Source organism: Hippopotamus amphibius, chromosome 11 (assembly GCF_030028045.1).
Source record: "Hippopotamus amphibius kiboko isolate mHipAmp2 chromosome 11, mHipAmp2.hap2, whole genome shotgun sequence".
Classification (NCBI taxonomy): Eukaryota; Metazoa; Chordata; class Mammalia; order Artiodactyla; family Hippopotamidae; genus Hippopotamus; species Hippopotamus amphibius.
This window is the reverse complement of record NC_080196.1, coordinates 36140914-36159818: the sequence shown is the minus strand read 5'-3', so window position 1 is coordinate 36159818 and position 18905 is coordinate 36140914. Positions and strand designations below refer to the sequence as shown.

The window sequence follows — 18905 nt, the reverse complement described above, 5'->3', positions numbered from 1 at the left end:
TCTTTTATTCATTTGTCCTTGTGACTGTAGTGATGACTTCATAGATGCAAAAAGAGTGAATGGATGAGTGACATTGGTGTAATGCAGTTATTTCACTTCTTGAGTTCTTTTTTTCCCCCAGGATAATTGTAAATGTATATATTTTAATTGCACTGGTATATTGAACATGTCAGTGTCTATACCACTGGACCAACAGCATTTTTCTGGCTAATGGGTGCCTGATAATAATGTCTTGATTTTCCTTTGGGACTCAACTATATAGAAGGTTTTTTCCTCTCAGCAGTAGGGGGAGCACAGGTGATTGATCATTGATGTCATTTCAATTGTTATTTTTTAAAATAAATAAATTTATAAAAATGCAAAAAAAGTGTCTTGAATTTTGAGGGGTCTACATCCCCTGGGTTCTCAACTGTGTTTATAATGTTGATATTGTGAACTCTGTAAACACATGTGAGCTCTGTGGACACTGTGACCAGCCTCTCAGCTGTGTGTGTCTGCTTGCTCTCTTTTCCTTCCCTTTTGGCCCTCCCACCCTACTAAGGAGATATTTTCTGTCACCTGTGGGCTGATCATACATTTGGTCTTCCCACTGGAAGTGTTCTTTAAAACGCAATGAAGTAATTCCATGAGTAAAATTAGCCCTTCAGTTACCACCAAAACAGCACTGATATATGATGTAGAGCTAAAGATAGTGAGGATGTAATTTTTAGATTCTTGTTTCTATTTATGCAGAAAAACATAGATGCATTTCTGATTGTTAAAAGTCCACAACACGCTCGTCCTTTTACTGTTTTGTGTTCACAAATCTGAGCCCCAGACCGGCAACCTCAAATGGGCCATTATCACACAAAAGTGAGAAAAATGGCTCAGGAGGAGTGCTCCCTTGAGACCGAATGACCTATCCTGGCAGACCACAGAGTAAGTTCCCAAACACGGAAAAGGACTGCCTGTGTTAAACAGCTTTAGTCTAACGGTGTTAAATTTAAAACATTCAGAGTTTGCTTAGTCAGATGCTAATGGAATTTGTCCTTAGAAACTGAGATGACTCAAGTTTGTACTCCGGTGATACGAGGAAAAGACCACCCTGTTGATATTTATCCCAGATGATCAGTTTTAGCATAAAAGCATCTTCACGTTTCAAAGCGATTCTAAAATACCAGGTTCTGCTCCTTCGAACGCACCGCCCCCCGTCCCCCGGAAGCCAGAGCGAGCCCAAAGGCGACCAACGACAGGTGGGCGGGCCCCCAAGGAAGCCCGCACTGATTGGTTGGGGGGAAGGCTGACCCGTCAGATCCTTCGTTGCGGATTGGCTACTACGCGGAGGAACCCTGTTTCCGGTAGTTCGACGGGAAAGCCCGCCGCCGCCATGGCTACTGGCGAGCGGGTGGCGGCGCTGCTTCGGTGGCCCTTACAGGCCCGGTTGGCGGCGCTGCTGCCAGATCTGCTGGTCTTCAGGAAGCCCCGAGGATCGGAACCCGAGCTCGCTACGTCCCAGGGCGTCCTCCTCGGCGTCCACGTGACGGGTGAGGGCGAGGGGAGGCGCGTCGCACTCCCGGCCTGCTGGAGGGGCCGGCCGTTGGCCCTCAGCTGCCAGGGGCCGCGGCAGTTACGGACCTGGCCCCGGGGCGAGCTAAGGCGCGGTTTCATTGCACTTTGCGCCGCCTCGGCCGGAATCTGAGAGGATCATTTTCCGAGCAGGAGAACGCCTTTTCGGACGACCTGGCGTAGCCCTGGAATTCACTTCAGCGATGATGAAATAAATGGAAACTTAGAAAGGAGAAAGGACTTGGCAGGCTTTAAACCCAAGTTTTTCCCCAATCCCGAGCATTTTCCAATAAGCATTCTGCTTCATCCAATGATTTTATTTGTTCAGTTAATTCCTTCTTTGGGTCCATAAAGTAGGTGCCCGCCATTGTTCTCGTTGAGACCTAGCAGCTACTGTGAGAGTCGTTCGTTTAAGAAATTCATGGAGTTTTTGTGTCACGGATATGAAGATGAGTGATTCAGGTGCCTGTCCCCGAAGAGCTCATCACATGAGTTCTCCATAAAGCTTTCATTCTTTCTCCTTGTTAGTGGTTTCTCTCTCACACATGGGGTGGGGCGGGGCGGGGGGCGCAAATCTACAGTTTCCCTTGGCCAGGGAGCCTTAAGAGAATGTGGTGGGATACTGAGATATTCATATTTTAAGACAAATTCCTTGTGGATAAAAGTCAGATCTTAATCAGGTGCATTTATGATAGTGTCCTTTCACTGTAAATAATTTCTATATACTTGGAAGTAGAGAGGAAAAAAGAGGTATTGCTCACAAAATTTTATAATGAAAATTAATTTTTATCCTGTATTTTGTTATCTCTGGAAAGGGCTTTATTTTATTATAAAATACATAGCAGTTTAATAATAAAATATTCTAAATAAAGTATTTCTACTAAACTTTAAAAAAAAAAAGAGAGAGTATGGTGGGAGAACAGTAGCTGGATTCCGATGGAAAGGGCACTTGTGGATGAATCTTCACTATCTTCAGCTCCTGGAAACATTGGGAGGGTGGTCCTCTGGACTCCCAGAGGCGGCAGCAACCATCCTGGCCCTGCGTACTTACTTGCTAAGTAACGTGTTAAAGAATAATGAAATTACTCATCTTGAAAAGATCTGCTGCTGTTACACTGGCCTGATGTGTGGAGGGAATAGGACCTAAAAGTTTAGGATTTGCAGCTAACATAGTAATTTTTGCTTTGTTGGTCAGGGTTTACAGCATTAATGGACAGGTTCAGCCTGAGCTGCAAGTCAGAACATGACATGGACAAACTGGCCCACATCTTCAGTTATTACATTAGTGACATCGTGGAGCGTGAGTGACCATTGTAGGGGAGCGAGGAGGTGTGGTGCTGGGCTCCTGAGGGTTTGTAACGGAAGGGGGCCTGGGGCACTTTAAAACAGATACTGAAGTGACATCCCTTTAGTATTGCTCATCCTTTATGTCTTCAGGTTGCCACTGATGAGCTAGATCTTTCCTGTATCTGCCATTCTACCCAGTCTCACATTCTATTCTGTTGACTCAGTGTTCAGAAAGGGGGGAAGAAGTGCTGATTTTTACTTTGCATGTTTGTATTATATTTCAAAATAAAGTTGTTCAGGTTGTCTCTTCTGACAGTAATATAATGTGCTTCGTGTGTATATCAGGTATGATTTACGAAACACCTTCCCATTCTATTATTGTATTTTGATCCTGTGAAGTAGGAATATTTACTTTCTGCCATGTATTAAGCTTGTGGATATTTGCCTAACCTGGGTTGGGGCGGGAGGGGGGACACTTTTCATTTGTACAGTAAACATGTTTTGAGTACCTACTCTGTGACATACACTGTAATAGGTGCAGGGGTACAAAAACCTACTCTTCGAGGAGCTTTCAGTCGAGTTAGGTCTACCTAACAAATTACTCTGGCCCTATACCCTTTAGTACTAATATAACATTCCCTTCCTTTACTGACAGTACCCCCTTGAGTTATGTCCATTATTATGAGATTCACCAGAATGATTACTTTGTAGCATCTTCTTCAGGCACTTAAAGTGGCTGACTCACCCTTACCCCTGAGAAACAAGTATAAAAAGTCTTTCAGGAATTCCCTGGTGGTCCAGTGGTTAGGACTCTACGCTTCCAATTCCAGGACCCAGGTTCAATCCCTGGCCCAGAAACTAAGATTCTGCAAGCTGAGTGGCATGACCAAAAAAATTTTTTTAATTTAAAAATAAAAATAAAAAGTCTTTCAATTGATCTCATCAAGTTTAGATGAAAGGGCAAGATAGAAATTATGTATCATGTATGTATTATGACACCAGAAACTGCTGGTTACTAGATACATGGGAAAATAAGACACAGGACCTGTGTGTACTGTGACTGGGGACTGATGGAGGGCATGTGATAAGAATGAAAGCTGGAAAAAGCATTGGGAGCAGTTGTGGAGAGATGATGGAGATTTTATCTAGGTTAGTGGTTCTCAACCTTGGCCGCACATTAGATAACCACTTAGGAAGCTTTTAAAAATCCTGATACCTAGGCTTCAGCCCAGAGCAGTTAAATCAGAATGTCTTTGGTTAGGCCCAGGAATAAGGATGTTTAAAGTTTCACAGGCAATTTCAGTGTGCAATGAAAGTTGAAACCGTTGGTCTAGATATATGGCAATGAAGGGAGCTGTATGGAGATGAATTGATTTGAAATATATTTTGCAGTTCAGCAGACAGGATTTTCTAATATGTTGGATTTTAGTGAGAAGTGGTGAGAAAAGGGACTCTCAAGCTTTTTGCCTTTCATAACTGAACTTATGGTGGTCACTTATCAAGGTGGGAAAGATGGCTTTGAGAAAGAAAATCAAGGTTTCTATTTAAATATATTGAGTTTAAGATGTTAATAAGTCTTTCAAGTGGAGAAATGACGTTAGTAGCTATGGTTGAGCCTGGAGCTCAGAGAATAGATCTGTTAGAGATGAAAAGTGAATTAATGGCATAAAGATGTTGCTTATAAAGAACTGAAGAGTCCACGTGGGGAGAGTGTAAAAGAGAAAGAGCTTAAGACTGAGGCTTAAGGAATTCCAGGGGAGGATTATGATTAGGAAGAAAGAACCTACAAAAGAGACTGTAAAGCAGCCAGTCAGATAGGATTTTGTCCTATTCCTGAAGCTGAAGGGGAAGTAGCACCTCTAAAAGAAGAGGGCTCTTCTAGCTGGGCTGGAAATGAAAGGTGTCAAATACAGTGATGTCAGAAAAATACTGAATTTAGCAAGATGAATGCTGTTGATGATTTCGATAATTTTAGTGAAGTAGTGGAAATGGAAGTCAGGTTGGAATAAACTAAGAGAATGGTAGAGAAAAAAATTAAGCATGAATTTGATAGGAGGAGAAACTTGTATGTTGCCAACTCTTCAGAAATTGTTTTACTGGGAACGTAACAGAAGTTGAGCTAATTTAGAGAAGACAACAGCATCAAGAATAGGTGTGTTAATTTTGTTTGTGTGTGTGTGTGTGTTTTAAGACATTAATGAGAATGATGGAGTAGGGAGAAGATAAGAAAAGGAGTGAAGTTCTTGAGAGGATGAGAGGGACTCGGATCCAGAGCATAAATAGGGGGACGGCTCTGAAGATAATAGGAGGATTTTCCTTCCATTTTAGAGAAGATGGATATAGGAACAGACAGATTTGGGGAGAAGGTAGGGGAAAGGAAGAAGGAGTCTGAGCCTTGGAGTGAATAAATTGACCAGAAAATAAATGATGAAAAACTCAGTAGGCGGGTGATTCTGCCATGATCTGGCATGTCTCTGATTTTGACTCATTTTCCTCTCTCTCTCCCTTACTTGATTTCAGATGTGCTCTGTTTTGGAGGGGATATCCTAAATATTACAGGTATTTTTCATTTCTTTCTGAATATTTAAAGCACTGTAAGCAAGGAAGACTATATATTTAGGTGGAATTTGGCATGTTTGTCTATTCAGCATTGTTTGATTATTTAGTATGTACTGGGCCCTGGGGAAATAAAGATGAGGAAGACACAGTCTCTGCCTCAAAGGAGTTCCCAGTCTAATGGAAAAGCCTTGTCCATATTAAGCTCTCATGTACTTTACATTTGATTCAGATTGAATGACAGGAAAATAAGTGCCTATAAAGCATTCATGAGAAAACTAATGAGAAATTTGGTCATTAATAGCAGAAGCTAAGTAAGGAAGAAGTCTAGCTTGTCTCCTGTCTGGAAAACTCTTAGGATTATCAACAGCTGTATGCCATACAGTTGGCCTATCTTTTCATTTAAACTTAATGAAAGCACTTAAAATCTTAAAATTCAACTTGAATGGAAACCTACATTTTGTGAACCTCTTAGCTAGTACCCTCTCTGTCTGTTAGTATACTGGTGGAGAGAAGATTACCAAAAATAGCTTTAAGTTTCAGGAACATTTCAGCTTCTACCTAGTTATGTTTTCATATGCTGAATGGTTTTGAGGATCTAAGGCAGTATTTAAACCTAGTGTGACATATAGAGCCGAGAAACCTTGTCTGACACCTTGCTTGATATCTTCTGCATTGTTGGGGGCTCTGCTCTGGCAGGTAAATCCAGGTGTTTGATCTGTGTCAGCCTATCTTGTGTCTCTACAGGGAATGTGCTCCTGGCACTCTGGACAGTGGAACAGAATCAACTGAGTGACATCATTACCCTGGTGGCAAAATGCAGTCTGGAGATACAGGAGAAATTTGGTATCTACCATACCAGAGAAGGCCAGGACCTACAGCTAAAGATAGGTATAGCTACTAAAAGAGTGATCAATTAGAAAAAAAGGAACAAAAAAAACCACTGTAAACAATTCAAAAGATAAATGATAACCTGGAAAAAAATATTTGCAACTTATGTAGACAAAGGTTAAGTTTTTCTAACATAGGAAAGACACCTAGAAATCAAGAAAAGACTAACATCCTAAGAGAAAAATGAGCAAAGAACATGAATAAATAGCACATAAAGAAATCATCCCTTGTAACTTGTGAAACACTGGTCAACTTCGTAATAAGAAAAATGCCAATTGAAAGTACCAATTGAGATCACTTCTTACCTATAGATATGGAAAAATTCAGGTGCTGAACACACTGTTGATGAGGTTGTGAGGAATAAGCCTTCTCATACAGTGCTGGTGGGAGTCAACAGTGGTACAACTTCTATGGAGGGTGATTCAGTAATCTCTGCCAAGATTACAAATGCATTTATTCTTCAACCCAGCAATCCTAACATTTATCCTTCAACCCCAACATTTATCCTTTACGTATATCTAAGTATTTATAAAATGTCATATATATAAGATTATTGAATGCAATATAGATTGTCACAAAGGGTTGAAAATTATCTATAGGAGACTGGTGGTGATAAACAATAATGTCTACCCAATGAGATTCTCTGCAACTTTAAAAAAAGATGTTTTGATATGGCAATATCTCCAAAAATATAGATGAGAAAAAGCAAGATACAAAACACTGTTTAGTATGCTACCTTTTGAGTAAGGAGGAAGAATAAGAATTTTTCTTATTTGTTTATAAAGGAACACTGGAAAGATATATAAGAACCTAATAAAAGTTACCTATTGGGGAAAAATAGTATAGATAGGTATATAGGTGGAAGCAAGACTTTTTAATGTATATTCTTTATATAGTTTAGTTTTTGAAGTGTTATTGTATTATATTATCAAAAATATAATACAATGCTGTAGAAATTTAAAAGCTGTACACAGAGACCATAGTTTCAATAGTGGCACAGCCAGGATTGAAGGGGAAGCTCTATACAAAAAACCGCTTCACAGGACTCCAGAAACCTCAAGGGGTTTCTGAAGTAAGGGCCAAAGTTGGCTTTAGCTATTTATTTGTATTTTGAGGAGCAGCTATAACTCAGAATCATGTTCAGAGTTATATGGCATCTCTCCTATCCTACCATCCTTTTTTTGTTCCGGACTTTGTTTTATTAATAGATAATTCATAATTGATACTGTACATAGACATATACTTTTGAAACCATCACCACAATCAAGATAATGAACGTATTTAACACTCACTGAAGCTTCCTGTGCCCCTTTATAAACTCTGTGTCCCAATACTCCCTTCCCCATCCCCAAGCAACCACATATCTTCTTTCTATTATTGCTTTTTTTTTTTTTTTTTTTGGCCAACTTGCAGGATCTTAGTTCCCCAACTAGGGATTGAACAACCCTTGCCCTTGGCAGTGAAAGTGCGGAGTCCTAACCACTGGACCACCAGGGAATTCCATATTTTGCATTTTTAAATAGTTATATAAGTGGTATCATACAGTATGTACTTTCTGGCTACTTTAATTCAGCATGATTTGAGATTCATTCGTGTTGTAGTGTGTATCAGTACATCATTCCTTTTATTGCTGAGTAATATTCTATTGTATGGACATAACATGATTTATTTATTCACTTTTTGACCTACAATTGGATTGTTGTCAATTTTTGGCTATTACAAATAAAGCTGCTATGAACATCTGTGTACAAGTCTATGTTTGGACATATGCATTTATTTCTCTTGGTTAAATACCAAGGAGTGAAAGGGCTGGGTCATAGTGGTAGATGCATGTTTAATTTTTTGAGAAATTGCTAATCTTTTTTCCAAAGTGGTTGTACCATTTTACATTTCCACCAGCAATGTGTGAAGGTCCCAATTTCTCCATGTCCTGATCAACACTTATTACTGTCTGTTTGAAGAACTTCCTTTAACATTTCTCATAATGCAGGTTTGCTGAATATGCGTTAGCTCAGCTTTTGTGTGTCTGAAAAAAAATCTTTATTTCACCTCTGTTTTTGAGAGGTATTTTCCCTGAGTATAGAATTCTAGATTGACAGGGGTTTTTTCCTCTCATATGAAAGCTGTCCTACTCTCTTCTAGCTTGCAATGTGTCCAACAAGAAATCTGCTTTCATCTTTATTTTTGTGTCTTTGTATTTAATGTCCCTCTCCTTCCACCCCAGCTGCTTTTAGATTTTTTTCTTTATCATTAGTTTTAGGTAATCTGATTATGACATACCTTGGTACAGTTTTCTTCATTTTTCTTATGCTTGGGACTCATTGAGATTCTTGGATCTATAGGTTTCTAGTTTTTATAAAATTTAGAAAATGTCCTGCCATTATTTCTTCAAATAATTTTTTCTCTCTTCCTCCTCCTCTGTCCAGTTACATACATATTAGGCTGCTTGAAATTGTCCCACAATTCACTGATGCTGTGTTCATTGATTTTTCTTTTTTCTCCCTATGTTTCATTATGGATGGTTTCTATTGCTATGTTTTCAAGTTTACAGACTTTTTCTTTTGAAAGGTCTAATTTGCCTTTGATCTAATATATTTTCTTGTGTATTTTTATAGTGTATTTTTCATCTCAGGCCTTGCAGTTTTCATCTGTAAGAAGATACCATATCTCCCATGTCCCTACTTGTTTAGTCTTCTCTCTAGGTTCTTGAATATATGGAATATAGTTATAACTTTTAATGTCCTTATCTACTAATTCTATCATCTATGTTATTCTGCATTGGGCTTGATTCACTGATTGTTCTTCTTGTTGTGGATCATATTTTCCTTTTTCTTTGCATACCTGGTAATTTTTGGTGGGTGCCAGACATTGTGAATTTAACCTTGTTGAGTGCTGGATTTTTAAATATTTCTATAAATATTCTTAAACTTAGTTCTGAGATGTGGTTAGCTTGATAGGTTTTGCTTTCAAATTTTGTTGGATGGGACCAGAGTAGTGTTTAGTCCAGAGCTAGTTTTGCCCCATTCCTGAGGCAAACCCCTTCCAAGTACTGTACCTAATATCCTGTGAAGTATGAAGTTTGATACTCTGGCTAGTGGGAATGGAACTATTCCCAGCCCTGTGTGATATTAAGATTGTCCCCTCTAATCTTTTCAGGCGGCTCTTTCCCTAGTCTCGGGTTGTTTCCTCATATTGATGCATTTAAAGACGTGAGGGGAACCAGTTTTCTGGAGTTCTATGACGTTTTCTCTCTTCACTCTCTCCTCTCTGGTATTCACAGTGCCCTGTGAGCTGTAGCTAGCTTGGCCTCCTCAGACTCCTAGTTCGGTCTCCTCAACTCAGGGAATCTCCAGGCTGCACCTGGGTTTCCCCTCCCTGAGATGTGTACTGGAAACTTTCTCTAGGCAGTAAGCTGGAGTATCAGAGGGTTCACCTTGTTTGTTTCCCATCCCTCAAGCATACTGTCCTTAATTACCTAATGTCCAATGTCTTGAAAACTGTTGTTTCTGTTGCTTTTTATATTTTTCTGGTTCCTTAGTTGTTCCAGGCATTATGGTAAATTCACTGCCTGTTACTACATCTTGGCCAAAAGTGTATGTCTCTGCCATTCTTTTAAAACTGCTTTTTTCCTAGTGTTTAGTGGGGATTGGGTGACTTCTCTTGGTTATAGTCATTTCTTCCCTGGCAAGCAAACCAAGTTTTTCAGCTGTAATTAGCAGTAAGAAATCCCCCAGGGCAAAAAAAACAGGAGGCAGAAGAAAAGGGTATGGCAAAACCCATGTGTGGTTAAAAATACTGATTGTCTGCTCACTCAGCCCTGATTATATATGAGGAGAGCTGGTGTGGTCATGGTGGCAGCAGTTTCTGACAATAATCATTTGGTCTCTGCCATCAGCACCTAGCTGTCCACTAGAAGAGCAACACAGAGACAAGACTCTTGGACACCTAGGATCCAAGAGTTTCTTCCCTCATGCAACCCAGGCTTGTTTGAATGTCTGTCTTTAGATGTCTGTCTCTAAGACAGAAGGAAATCTGGGGCAAGGTATTATTTTTTTTTTTTTTTTTTTTTTTTTTTTAATTATTATTTTATTTTATTTTTTTGGGGGGTACACCAGGTTCAATCAACTGTTTTTATACACATATCCCCATATTCCCTCCCTTCCTTGAGGCTCCCCCCTCGAGTCCCCCCCACCCTCCCTGCCCCAGTCCTCTAAGGCATCTTCCATCCTCGAGTTGGACTCCCTTTGTTATACAACAACTTCCCACTGACTATTTTACAGTTGGTAGTATATATATGTCTGTACTACTCTCCCGCTTCTTCTCAGTTTCCCCTTCATCCCCCGCCCCCTCCCATACCTCGAGTTCTCCAGTCCATTCCCTGTATCTGCTTCCCTGTTCTTGTCACTGAGTTCATCAGTACCATTTTTAGATTCCGTATATGTGAGTTAGCATACAATATTTGTCTTTCTCTTTCTGACTTACTTCACTCTGTATGACAGATTGTAGTTCTATCCACCTCATTACATATAGCTCCATCTCATCCCTTTTTATAGCTGAGTAATATTCCATTGTATATATATGCCACACCTTCTGTATCCATTCATTTGTTGATGGGCATTTAGGTTGCTTCCATGTCCTGGCTATTGTAAAGAGTGCTGCAATAAACATGATGGTACAAGTTTCTTTTGGGATTATGGTTTTCTTTGGGTATATGCCCAGGAGTGGGATGACTGGATCATATGGTAGTTCTATTTGTAGTTTTTTAAGGAACCTCCAAATTGTTTTCCATAGTGGCTGTACCAACTTACAGTCCCACCAACAGTGCAGGAGAGTTCCCTTTTCTCCACACCCTCTCCAACATTTGTTGTTTCCAGACTTTGTGATGATGGCCATTCTGATTGGTGTGAGGTGATACCTCATTGTGGCTTTGACTTGCATTTCTCTGATGATGAGTGATGTTGAGCATCTTTTCATGTGTTTGTTGGCCATCTGTATGTCTTCTTTGGAGAAATGTCTATTTAGGTCTTCTGCCCATTTGTGGATTGGGTTATTTGCTTTTTTGGTATGAAGCTGCATGAGCTGCTTGTATATTTTGGAGGTTAATCCTTTGTCCGTTGTTTCATAGGCAATTATTTTTTCCCATTCTGAGGGTTGCCTTTTAGTCTTGTTTATGGTTTCTTTTGCTGTGCAAAAGCTTTTAAGTTTCATGAGGTCCCATTTGTTTATTCTTGATTTTATTTCCATGATTCTAGGAGGTGGGTCAAAAAGGATGTTGCTTTGATGTATGTCAAAGAGTGTTCTGCCTATGTTTTCCTCTAGGAGTTTGATAGTGTCTGGCCTTATATGTAGGTCTTTAATCCATTTGGAGTTTATTTTTGTGTATGGTGTTAGGAAGTGTTCTAATTTCATTCTTTTACATGTTGCTGTCCAATTTTCCCAGCACCACTTATTGAAGAGGCTGTCTTTTTTCCATTGTATACTCGTGCCTCCTTTGTCAAAGATAAGGTGCCCATATGTGTTTGGGCTTACTTCTGAGTTCTCTATTCTGTTCCATTGATCTTCCTTTCTATTTTTGTGCCAGTACCATACTGTCTTGATCACTATGGCCTTGTAGTATAGTTTGAAGTCAGGAAGCCTGATTCCACCAACTCCATTTTTCCTTCTCAAGATTGCTTTGGTTATTCGGGGTCTTTTGCGTTTCCATACAAATCGTAAGATTTCTTGCTCTAGTTCTGTGAAAAATGCCATTGGTAATCTGATCGGGATTGCATTAAATCTGTAAATTGCTTTGGGTAGTACAGTCATTTTCACGATGTTGATTCTTCCAATCCAGGAACATGGTATGTCCCTCCATCTGTTTATGTCATCTTTGATTTCTTTCATCAATGTCTTAAAGTTTTCTGCATACAGATCTTTTGCCTCCTTAGGCAGGTTTATTCCTAGGTATTTTATTCTTTTTGTTGCAATGGTGAATGGGAGAGTTTCCTTAATTTCTCTTTCTGCGCTTCCGTTGTTAGTGTATAGGAATGCAAGAGATTTCTGTGCATTAATTTTGTATCCTGCTACTTTACTAAACTCATCAATGAGTGCTAGCAGTTTTCTGGTAGAGTCTTTAGGGTTTTCTATATATAGTATCATGTCATCTGCAAAGAGTGATAATTTTACTTCTTCTTTTCCAATTTGGATTCCTTTAATTTCTTTTTCTTCTCTGATTGCTGTGGCTAACACTTCCAAAACTATGTTGAATAACAGTGGTGAGAGTGGACACCCTTGTCTTGTTCCTGTTCTTAGAGGGAATTCTTCCAGTTTTTCTCCATTGAGAACAATGTTGGCTTTTGGTTTGTCATATATGGCTTTTATGATGTTGAGGTAATTTCCTTCTATGCCCATTTTCTGGAGAGCTTTTATCATAAATGGATGTTGAACTTTGTCAAAAGCTTTTTCTGCATCTATTGAAATGATCATATGGTTTTTATCCTTCAATTTGTTGATATGATGTATCACGTTGATTGATTTGCGTATATTGAAGAATCCTTGCATCCCAGGGATAAACCCCACTTGATCGTGGTGTATGATTTTTTTAATGTGCTGTTGCAGTCTGTTCGCTAGTATTTTGTTGAGGATTTTTGCATCTATATTCATCAGTGATATTGGTCTGTAGTTTTCTTTTTTTGTGACGTCTTTGCCTGGTTTTGGTATCAGGGTGATGGTAGCCTCATAGAATGAGTTTGGGAGTGCTCCGCCTTCTGCAATATTTTGGAAGAGTTTGAGAAGGATAGGTGTTAACTCTTCTCGAAATGTTTGATAGAATTCGCCTGTGAATCCATCTGGTCCTGGGCTTTTGTGTGTTGGGAGATTTTTAATCACTGCCTCAATTTCTGTACTTGTGGTTGGTCTGTTCATGGTTTCTATTTCTTCCTGGTTCAGTCTTGGAAGATTGTATTTTTCTAAGAATGTATCCATTTCTTCCAGGTTATCCAATTGATTGGCATATAGTTGCTTGTAGTAGTCTCTCATGATGTTTTGTATTTCTGAGGTGTCCGTTGTGACTTCTCCTTTTTCATTTCTAATTCTGTTGATTTGCATCTTCTCCCTTTTTTTCTTGATGAGTCTGGCTAATGGTTTATCAATTTTGTTAATCTTCTCAAAGAACCAGCTTTTAGTTTTATTTATTTTTCTTATGGTTTCTTTCCTTTCTTTTTCATTTATTTCTGCTCTGATCTTTACGATTTCTTTCCTTCTGCTCACTTTGGGGTTTCTTTGTTCTTCTTTCTCTAGTTGTTTTAGGTGTAAGGTTAGGTCGTTTATTCGATCATTTTCTTGTTTCTTAAGGTAGGACTGTATTGCTATAAACTTCCCTCTTAGAACTGCTTTTGCTGCGTCCCATAGGTTTTGGGTTGTTGTGTTTTCGTTGTCATTTGTTTCTAGATACTTTTTGATTTCCTCTTTGATTTCTGTAGTGATTCCTTGGTTGTTTAATAGTGAATTGTTTAGCCTCCATGTGTTTGTATTTTTTGCAGTTTTTTTCCTGTAATTGATATCTAGTCTCATGGCGTTGTGGTCTGAGAAGATGCTTGATATGATTTCAATTTTCTTGAATTTGCTGAGGTTTGATTTGTGACCCAAGATGTGATCTATCCTGGAAAATGTTCCGTGTGCACTTGAGAAGAAAGTGTAGTCTGTCGTTTTTGGATGGAATGTCCTATAAATATCAATTAAGTCGAGATGGTCTAATGTGTCATTTAAAGCTTGTGTGTCTTTATTTATTTTCTGTTTGGTTGATCTGTCCATTGATGTAAGTGGGGTGTTCAAGTCTCCCACTATAATTGTGTTACTGTCGATGTCCCCTTTTATAGCTGTTAGCATTTGCCTTATGTATTGAGGTGCTCCTATATTGGGGGCATAGATATTTACCATTGTGATATGTTCTTCTTGGATGGATCCCTTGATCATTATGTAGTGCCCTTCCTTGTCTCTTTTAATAGTCTTTACTTTCAAGTCTAATTTGTCTGATATGAGTATTGCTACTCCAGCTTTCTTTTGACTTCCATTTGCATGGAATATCTTTTTCCATCCCTTCACTTTCAGTCTATATGTATCCCTTGGTCTGAAGTGGGTTTCTTGTAGGCAGCATATAGAAGGGTCTTGTTTTTGTATCCATTCAGCCAGTCTGTGTCTTTTGGTTGGAGCATTTAATCCATTTACATTTAAAGTGATTATTGACATGTGTGTTCCAATTACCATTTTCTTAATTGTTTTGGGTTTGTATTTGTAGGTGTTTTCCTTTTCTTGTGTTTCCTACTTAGAGAAGTTCCTTTAGCACTTGTTGTAAGGCTGGTTTGGTGGTGCTGAATTCTCTTAACTTTTGCTTGTCTGGAAAGCTTTTGATTTCTCCCTCAAATCTGAATGAGATTCTTGCTGGGTAAAGTATTCTTGGCTGTAGGTTTCTCTCTTTCAGGACTTAAGGTATTATTTTTGAGGGTGAGCTCACCTAACATTTCTGCAACTGTGAGCAATAGGAAGATTTGGTGTGATACTTTAAAAATGTGAGGATTCCAGACCCCACCCTTTGCATAGTTTTCCAGCTGAGGTTGTCTATTCACTACTTGTCTTATTCTCTCTGCATAGGTCTGTCTGCAGGTCGGATTTCCCAGATTATTGTTGGAGACAAGCAACGGCAGTACCTCTTGGTGATTGGGCAGGATGTAGACTGTGTCCAGTTAGCTCAGCGATTGGCTCAGGCAAATGAGATTGTCTTGTCCTGGAACTGCTGGAAGCTCTGTGAGCAGTACATGTTTGAAGTGGAAATCATGAGGGAGGATGAAGCTGTGAAGGTAGGAGGCTGGTCATATCCATTGAACGTCCTGAAAAGGCCTTCCTACTACACAGGGCAGTGATCTGGTCTGGTGGTGCTCAACACCAGACCAAACAACCTCTGCAACTTTATTCTGGAGGGAGGTGAGGGATATTCTCCCAGGAAGATAGACAAGGCTAAGAAGATAAGTGATAAACAAGGGAGATGGCATCCTCAGCCCCTCTATTAAGGAACTAAAGGTAATCCAGTTGGTGGGTGGGCACAGAATTGAGCAGTTTTCTTTCTGTAGTTAAGAGATATGCGGATCATTGACCCATTTGATTTTGATGAGCATTTTTACAAGTGCCTCGATTACCTGCCACATTACCGGACAAGTGCTGGTAAGTTACTTTGTCCTTTATTATACCCATGCCCCAAATTTCAAAGATTAATTTTCCATATGGCTGGAGACATTTTGTTTGTTTTCCTTCTCAGACATTCTAAGAACTGCCCTGGAGTTGGGTCCAGACTCAGCACTTGAGCAAACCCTGAGGAAGCACATAATGAAAAACCTTTTGAAGAAGGTTATTTCCTAGTTCTTGAGTCATTGTATGTGGACTGTGTGTGTGTGTAAACAAATGTACGTGTACAAATGTGACACCATTTGTATTGATCCAGTTCATCTCCTACTCCCCATTGTAATACCAGCAGATTTTCCCATCTGCACCAATTACTGTGATGACATGTCTTATAAGTTTAAATTTCTCAGTCCTAGAAAGTAGAAACCATATTTGGTTTTTGTTTGTCCCTCTATAAACTAGTACACGGTAAACAGGGTATAGAGTATGTGCTTGGTAAATACGTATTGATTGATTGTGTATACATGAATCCCTTAGTAAGTGATATAATGACTAATAGAATTGGACATATCAAACTATGTCTTAGGAAATATAAAAGCTTGGCAGATTTCATCAGTGAGTTAGGTTTAAAGTCAAACGATTTTTAACTCTTAAGTGTACTGGTTGATATATCTTCTATGCCTCTTAAACCTGAATTTTAAGTTTTTTTGTCTGATATCCATAAGTTATTTTCTCATGTTTACCATGGAATATAGAATTTAAATGCCTAAACATGATACTGAAAGTTGAAGATACAGGCAAGGTAACTCACTATGTCTTTGTAGATTGATGAAGGCCAACCTATGGAGTATATATCCGAATTACGTACTGTGACTATGGTTTTGGTCAGCCTAGAGTTCCACAAGACAGCATGGGTGTTGCATTTGTGTCATCTTATCCAGGAGGCTGTCTTATACATCTCCACAGTGATAGAAAAAGGGGGTGGCCAGCTGAGCCGGATCTTTATGTTTGAGACAGTAAGTACAAGGGAACTGGACATATCAGCATTAAAGGTGAGTGAGGAATAATAGTCTTAAGACCAGTTTATCTCTCACATAACACAGGCATAAGTCAGATTCTCTGCTGCTTATTTTGTAATAAGCTATATTACATTAAAATTTCAAGTAATAATATTTAAGGAATGGGATGTTCGAGGTAGTTTAATTTTCAGGGTAACTGAGTGTTATTCTCTGTATCTTTTTTATTCTCTTCTTGTTGAAAAATCCTTATGAAAGCATAAAGAATGTTTTTCTCGCTCTGTTAGTAAAGTAAGTATAATCAGATCCTTCTGAGATAATTTAGGAGCTTGAAAAAGAGCAGTATCATACTTGACATTATAAGTAAAGACTATATAGGCAGATAGGTTTAGCTGAAGGTAGACACTAGAAATTGAATTTTTGAAAGGTTCTTAATGTTGATTTTTCTTGTGTTTTAAATTTCAGTTCTTTAAATAGTTAAATCAAGATTTTTTCTTCTTCTTTTTTAAAAAATTTCCATGTTGATGTGGCCTAGAATGTCCATTTCATGAATCTTATAGAATCCTACATTCCTAGCCATATTTCTTCCACAGGTCAATTTCCCTTTTCTTTCTTTGTCATCTATCTCAGGGCTGCATGTTCCTCTGTGTTTTTGGCCTTCCTGGGGATAAGAAGCCAGATGAGTGTGCACATGCCCTGGAAAGCTCCTTCAGCATCTTCAGCTTCTGCTGGGAGAATCTTGCTGAGACCAAGTGAGGAGGAAGGAGGGTCAGAGAGGAGCTTCTCAGGCCCAGGGGGCTCTTCAGGCAGAGTAGGAGGCAGTAACAAGTAGCAGGGGTTGAGGGTGTCCAGAGTCTGCCTAAAGGGGAGGGAACATGCTAAGGAAAGTCAGAAAACAAGATATATTAAGAAATCACTAGGTACAGAACTGTGTACTATTTCAGGGGAGATGGATATAAGTTTCCGTCCAGTGCGGCAGGAGAGGGGGAGGTATAGAATACACGTAGCAAGACTCAAGAATGCTGCAAAGGAACAAGCAAATATGTAAATTAATATACAAATAATGTATCTGTATGTGAAGAGAAGGCTGCCTGTCTATGGGGAGGGGAGGCTTGGGAAGAGATTGTGGGACAATTACCTAGATAGGAAGGAACCACAGCTGGTTAATGCTCTCCTTGGCTTTCACTCTTGGTCTTTCCCAGTCCTATTTATTTTTCTGGAATTCACACTGAACTGATCTCCTGCCTCTGTATCCACCCTACCCTCCCACCTACAAAAGCCTAGTCCTAATGAAGTTATAGAAAAATCCATTTTCTATGATGCAACTATGACATGATTGATTGGAATTTTTCAAATGACCTTTTTTTGTTTTCACTAGAAAGCTATGGGGAAAGTGTATACATGAATAGATTTGAAAAACAGTCATTCCTGTTGTAATAAAAATGTATTTACAAAAGACAGATGTTGGACTAGATTTGGCACACAGGTCATAGTTTGCCAATTCTTGGCCTGTTATCTACTTTTATTCCTTTAACTTGGAAATTGTTTAAATAGAAGAGAAGAATTAGCCTAAAAGCCATGGGTCCTTTGATTATATGTTGGTTGAGGCAGAGAGCAGTGGGAAAGAAGATACTGAGTTGCTACTCTGAGATCTTTGCTGAATTGCTAGAAGCCACATGGGTAGACCTGGACAATGAAGATATTTGTCTTGAGCTGGAAGAGCTATTATACTTGCAAAGCATCATCACTGGGGAGCAGACACATGCTCATAAAAGAGTAGAATAAATTTCATTGCCCAAATAGTTTCTTTTAATACAAAAGGAATAGCCCTGCAGTTGGAAAAATTCTGTATCAAAATATTACTCTCATCAAGCCCAACATAGAACTCCAATTATCGTTTGGCTGTTATTTTAGGTCAGTCTGCCTGTGCTCGATCAAACCTAGAGTCCAGAGAGGAAGGTGCTAAACCTAGGGCATCTACTTTCTCTAAATAAATTAGTTTCGCAATTCATTTTATTCTGTTATGGAAAATATTCAAATGTTATCTAACCCATTATGATGGATACCTATGTATATAATAGCATCTTAGTTAGGCACAAGCAGTAATTATTCCCATACTGAAAATGTTGATTTTGAAACTAAAGTCTATGCATTTTTATAAAATTGGAAAATATTTGTTAACATAAATATTAATTGTAAATTGTTCATTAAAAAAAGTCATTCCTAATGTCAACATTGAGTCAAAGATTTGTTTGCTTGCCATACTTATTCAAGATGAATAAAAATTATATCACATATTTACTAATGTTTTAACATTTTTAGAATACTATATATATAGTATATGCTACCAGTGTGAACATTTGTATCCTTTTACACATGAGGAAACTAAGACCACAGAAGAGAAGTTACTAGCATGTAGCAGAGCCAGTAATGAAACCCAGATCTTCTGTTCTCAAA

The 18905-nt window shown here is 38.8% G+C and overlaps 1 protein-coding gene across 9 annotated transcripts in view; it reads left to right on the top strand.

Annotated features, from left to right (window-relative positions):
• The first annotated feature begins 1360 nt into the window (after positions 1-1360).
• Positions 1361-18905, top strand: part of LOC130831409 (adenylate cyclase type 10-like) — a 44867-nt gene continuing 27322 nt past the window's right edge. For 5 of the 9 annotated variants that reach the window (XR_009048049.1, XM_057699520.1, XM_057699518.1 and 2 more), the window contains exons 1-9: positions 1361-1523; positions 2741-2845; positions 5353-5391; positions 6136-6279; positions 14908-15113; positions 15384-15474; positions 15569-15657; positions 16257-16484; positions 17079-17200. Coding sequence is in view for 8 of the 9 variants with exons in the window: in XM_057699520.1 (XP_057555503.1) it covers positions 1367-1523; positions 2741-2845; positions 5353-5391; positions 6136-6279; positions 14908-15113; positions 15384-15474; positions 15569-15657; positions 16257-16484; positions 17079-17200 (1181 nt within the window). In the remaining variant the exon portion in view is untranslated. Of the gene's footprint in view, positions 2008-2740; positions 2846-5352; positions 5392-6135; positions 6280-14907; positions 15114-15383; positions 15475-15568; positions 15658-16256; positions 16485-17078; positions 17201-18905 lie in introns of all 9 variants that reach the window. The other 4 variants (XM_057699516.1, XM_057699513.1, XM_057699517.1 and 1 more) reach the window with 4 other exon arrangements.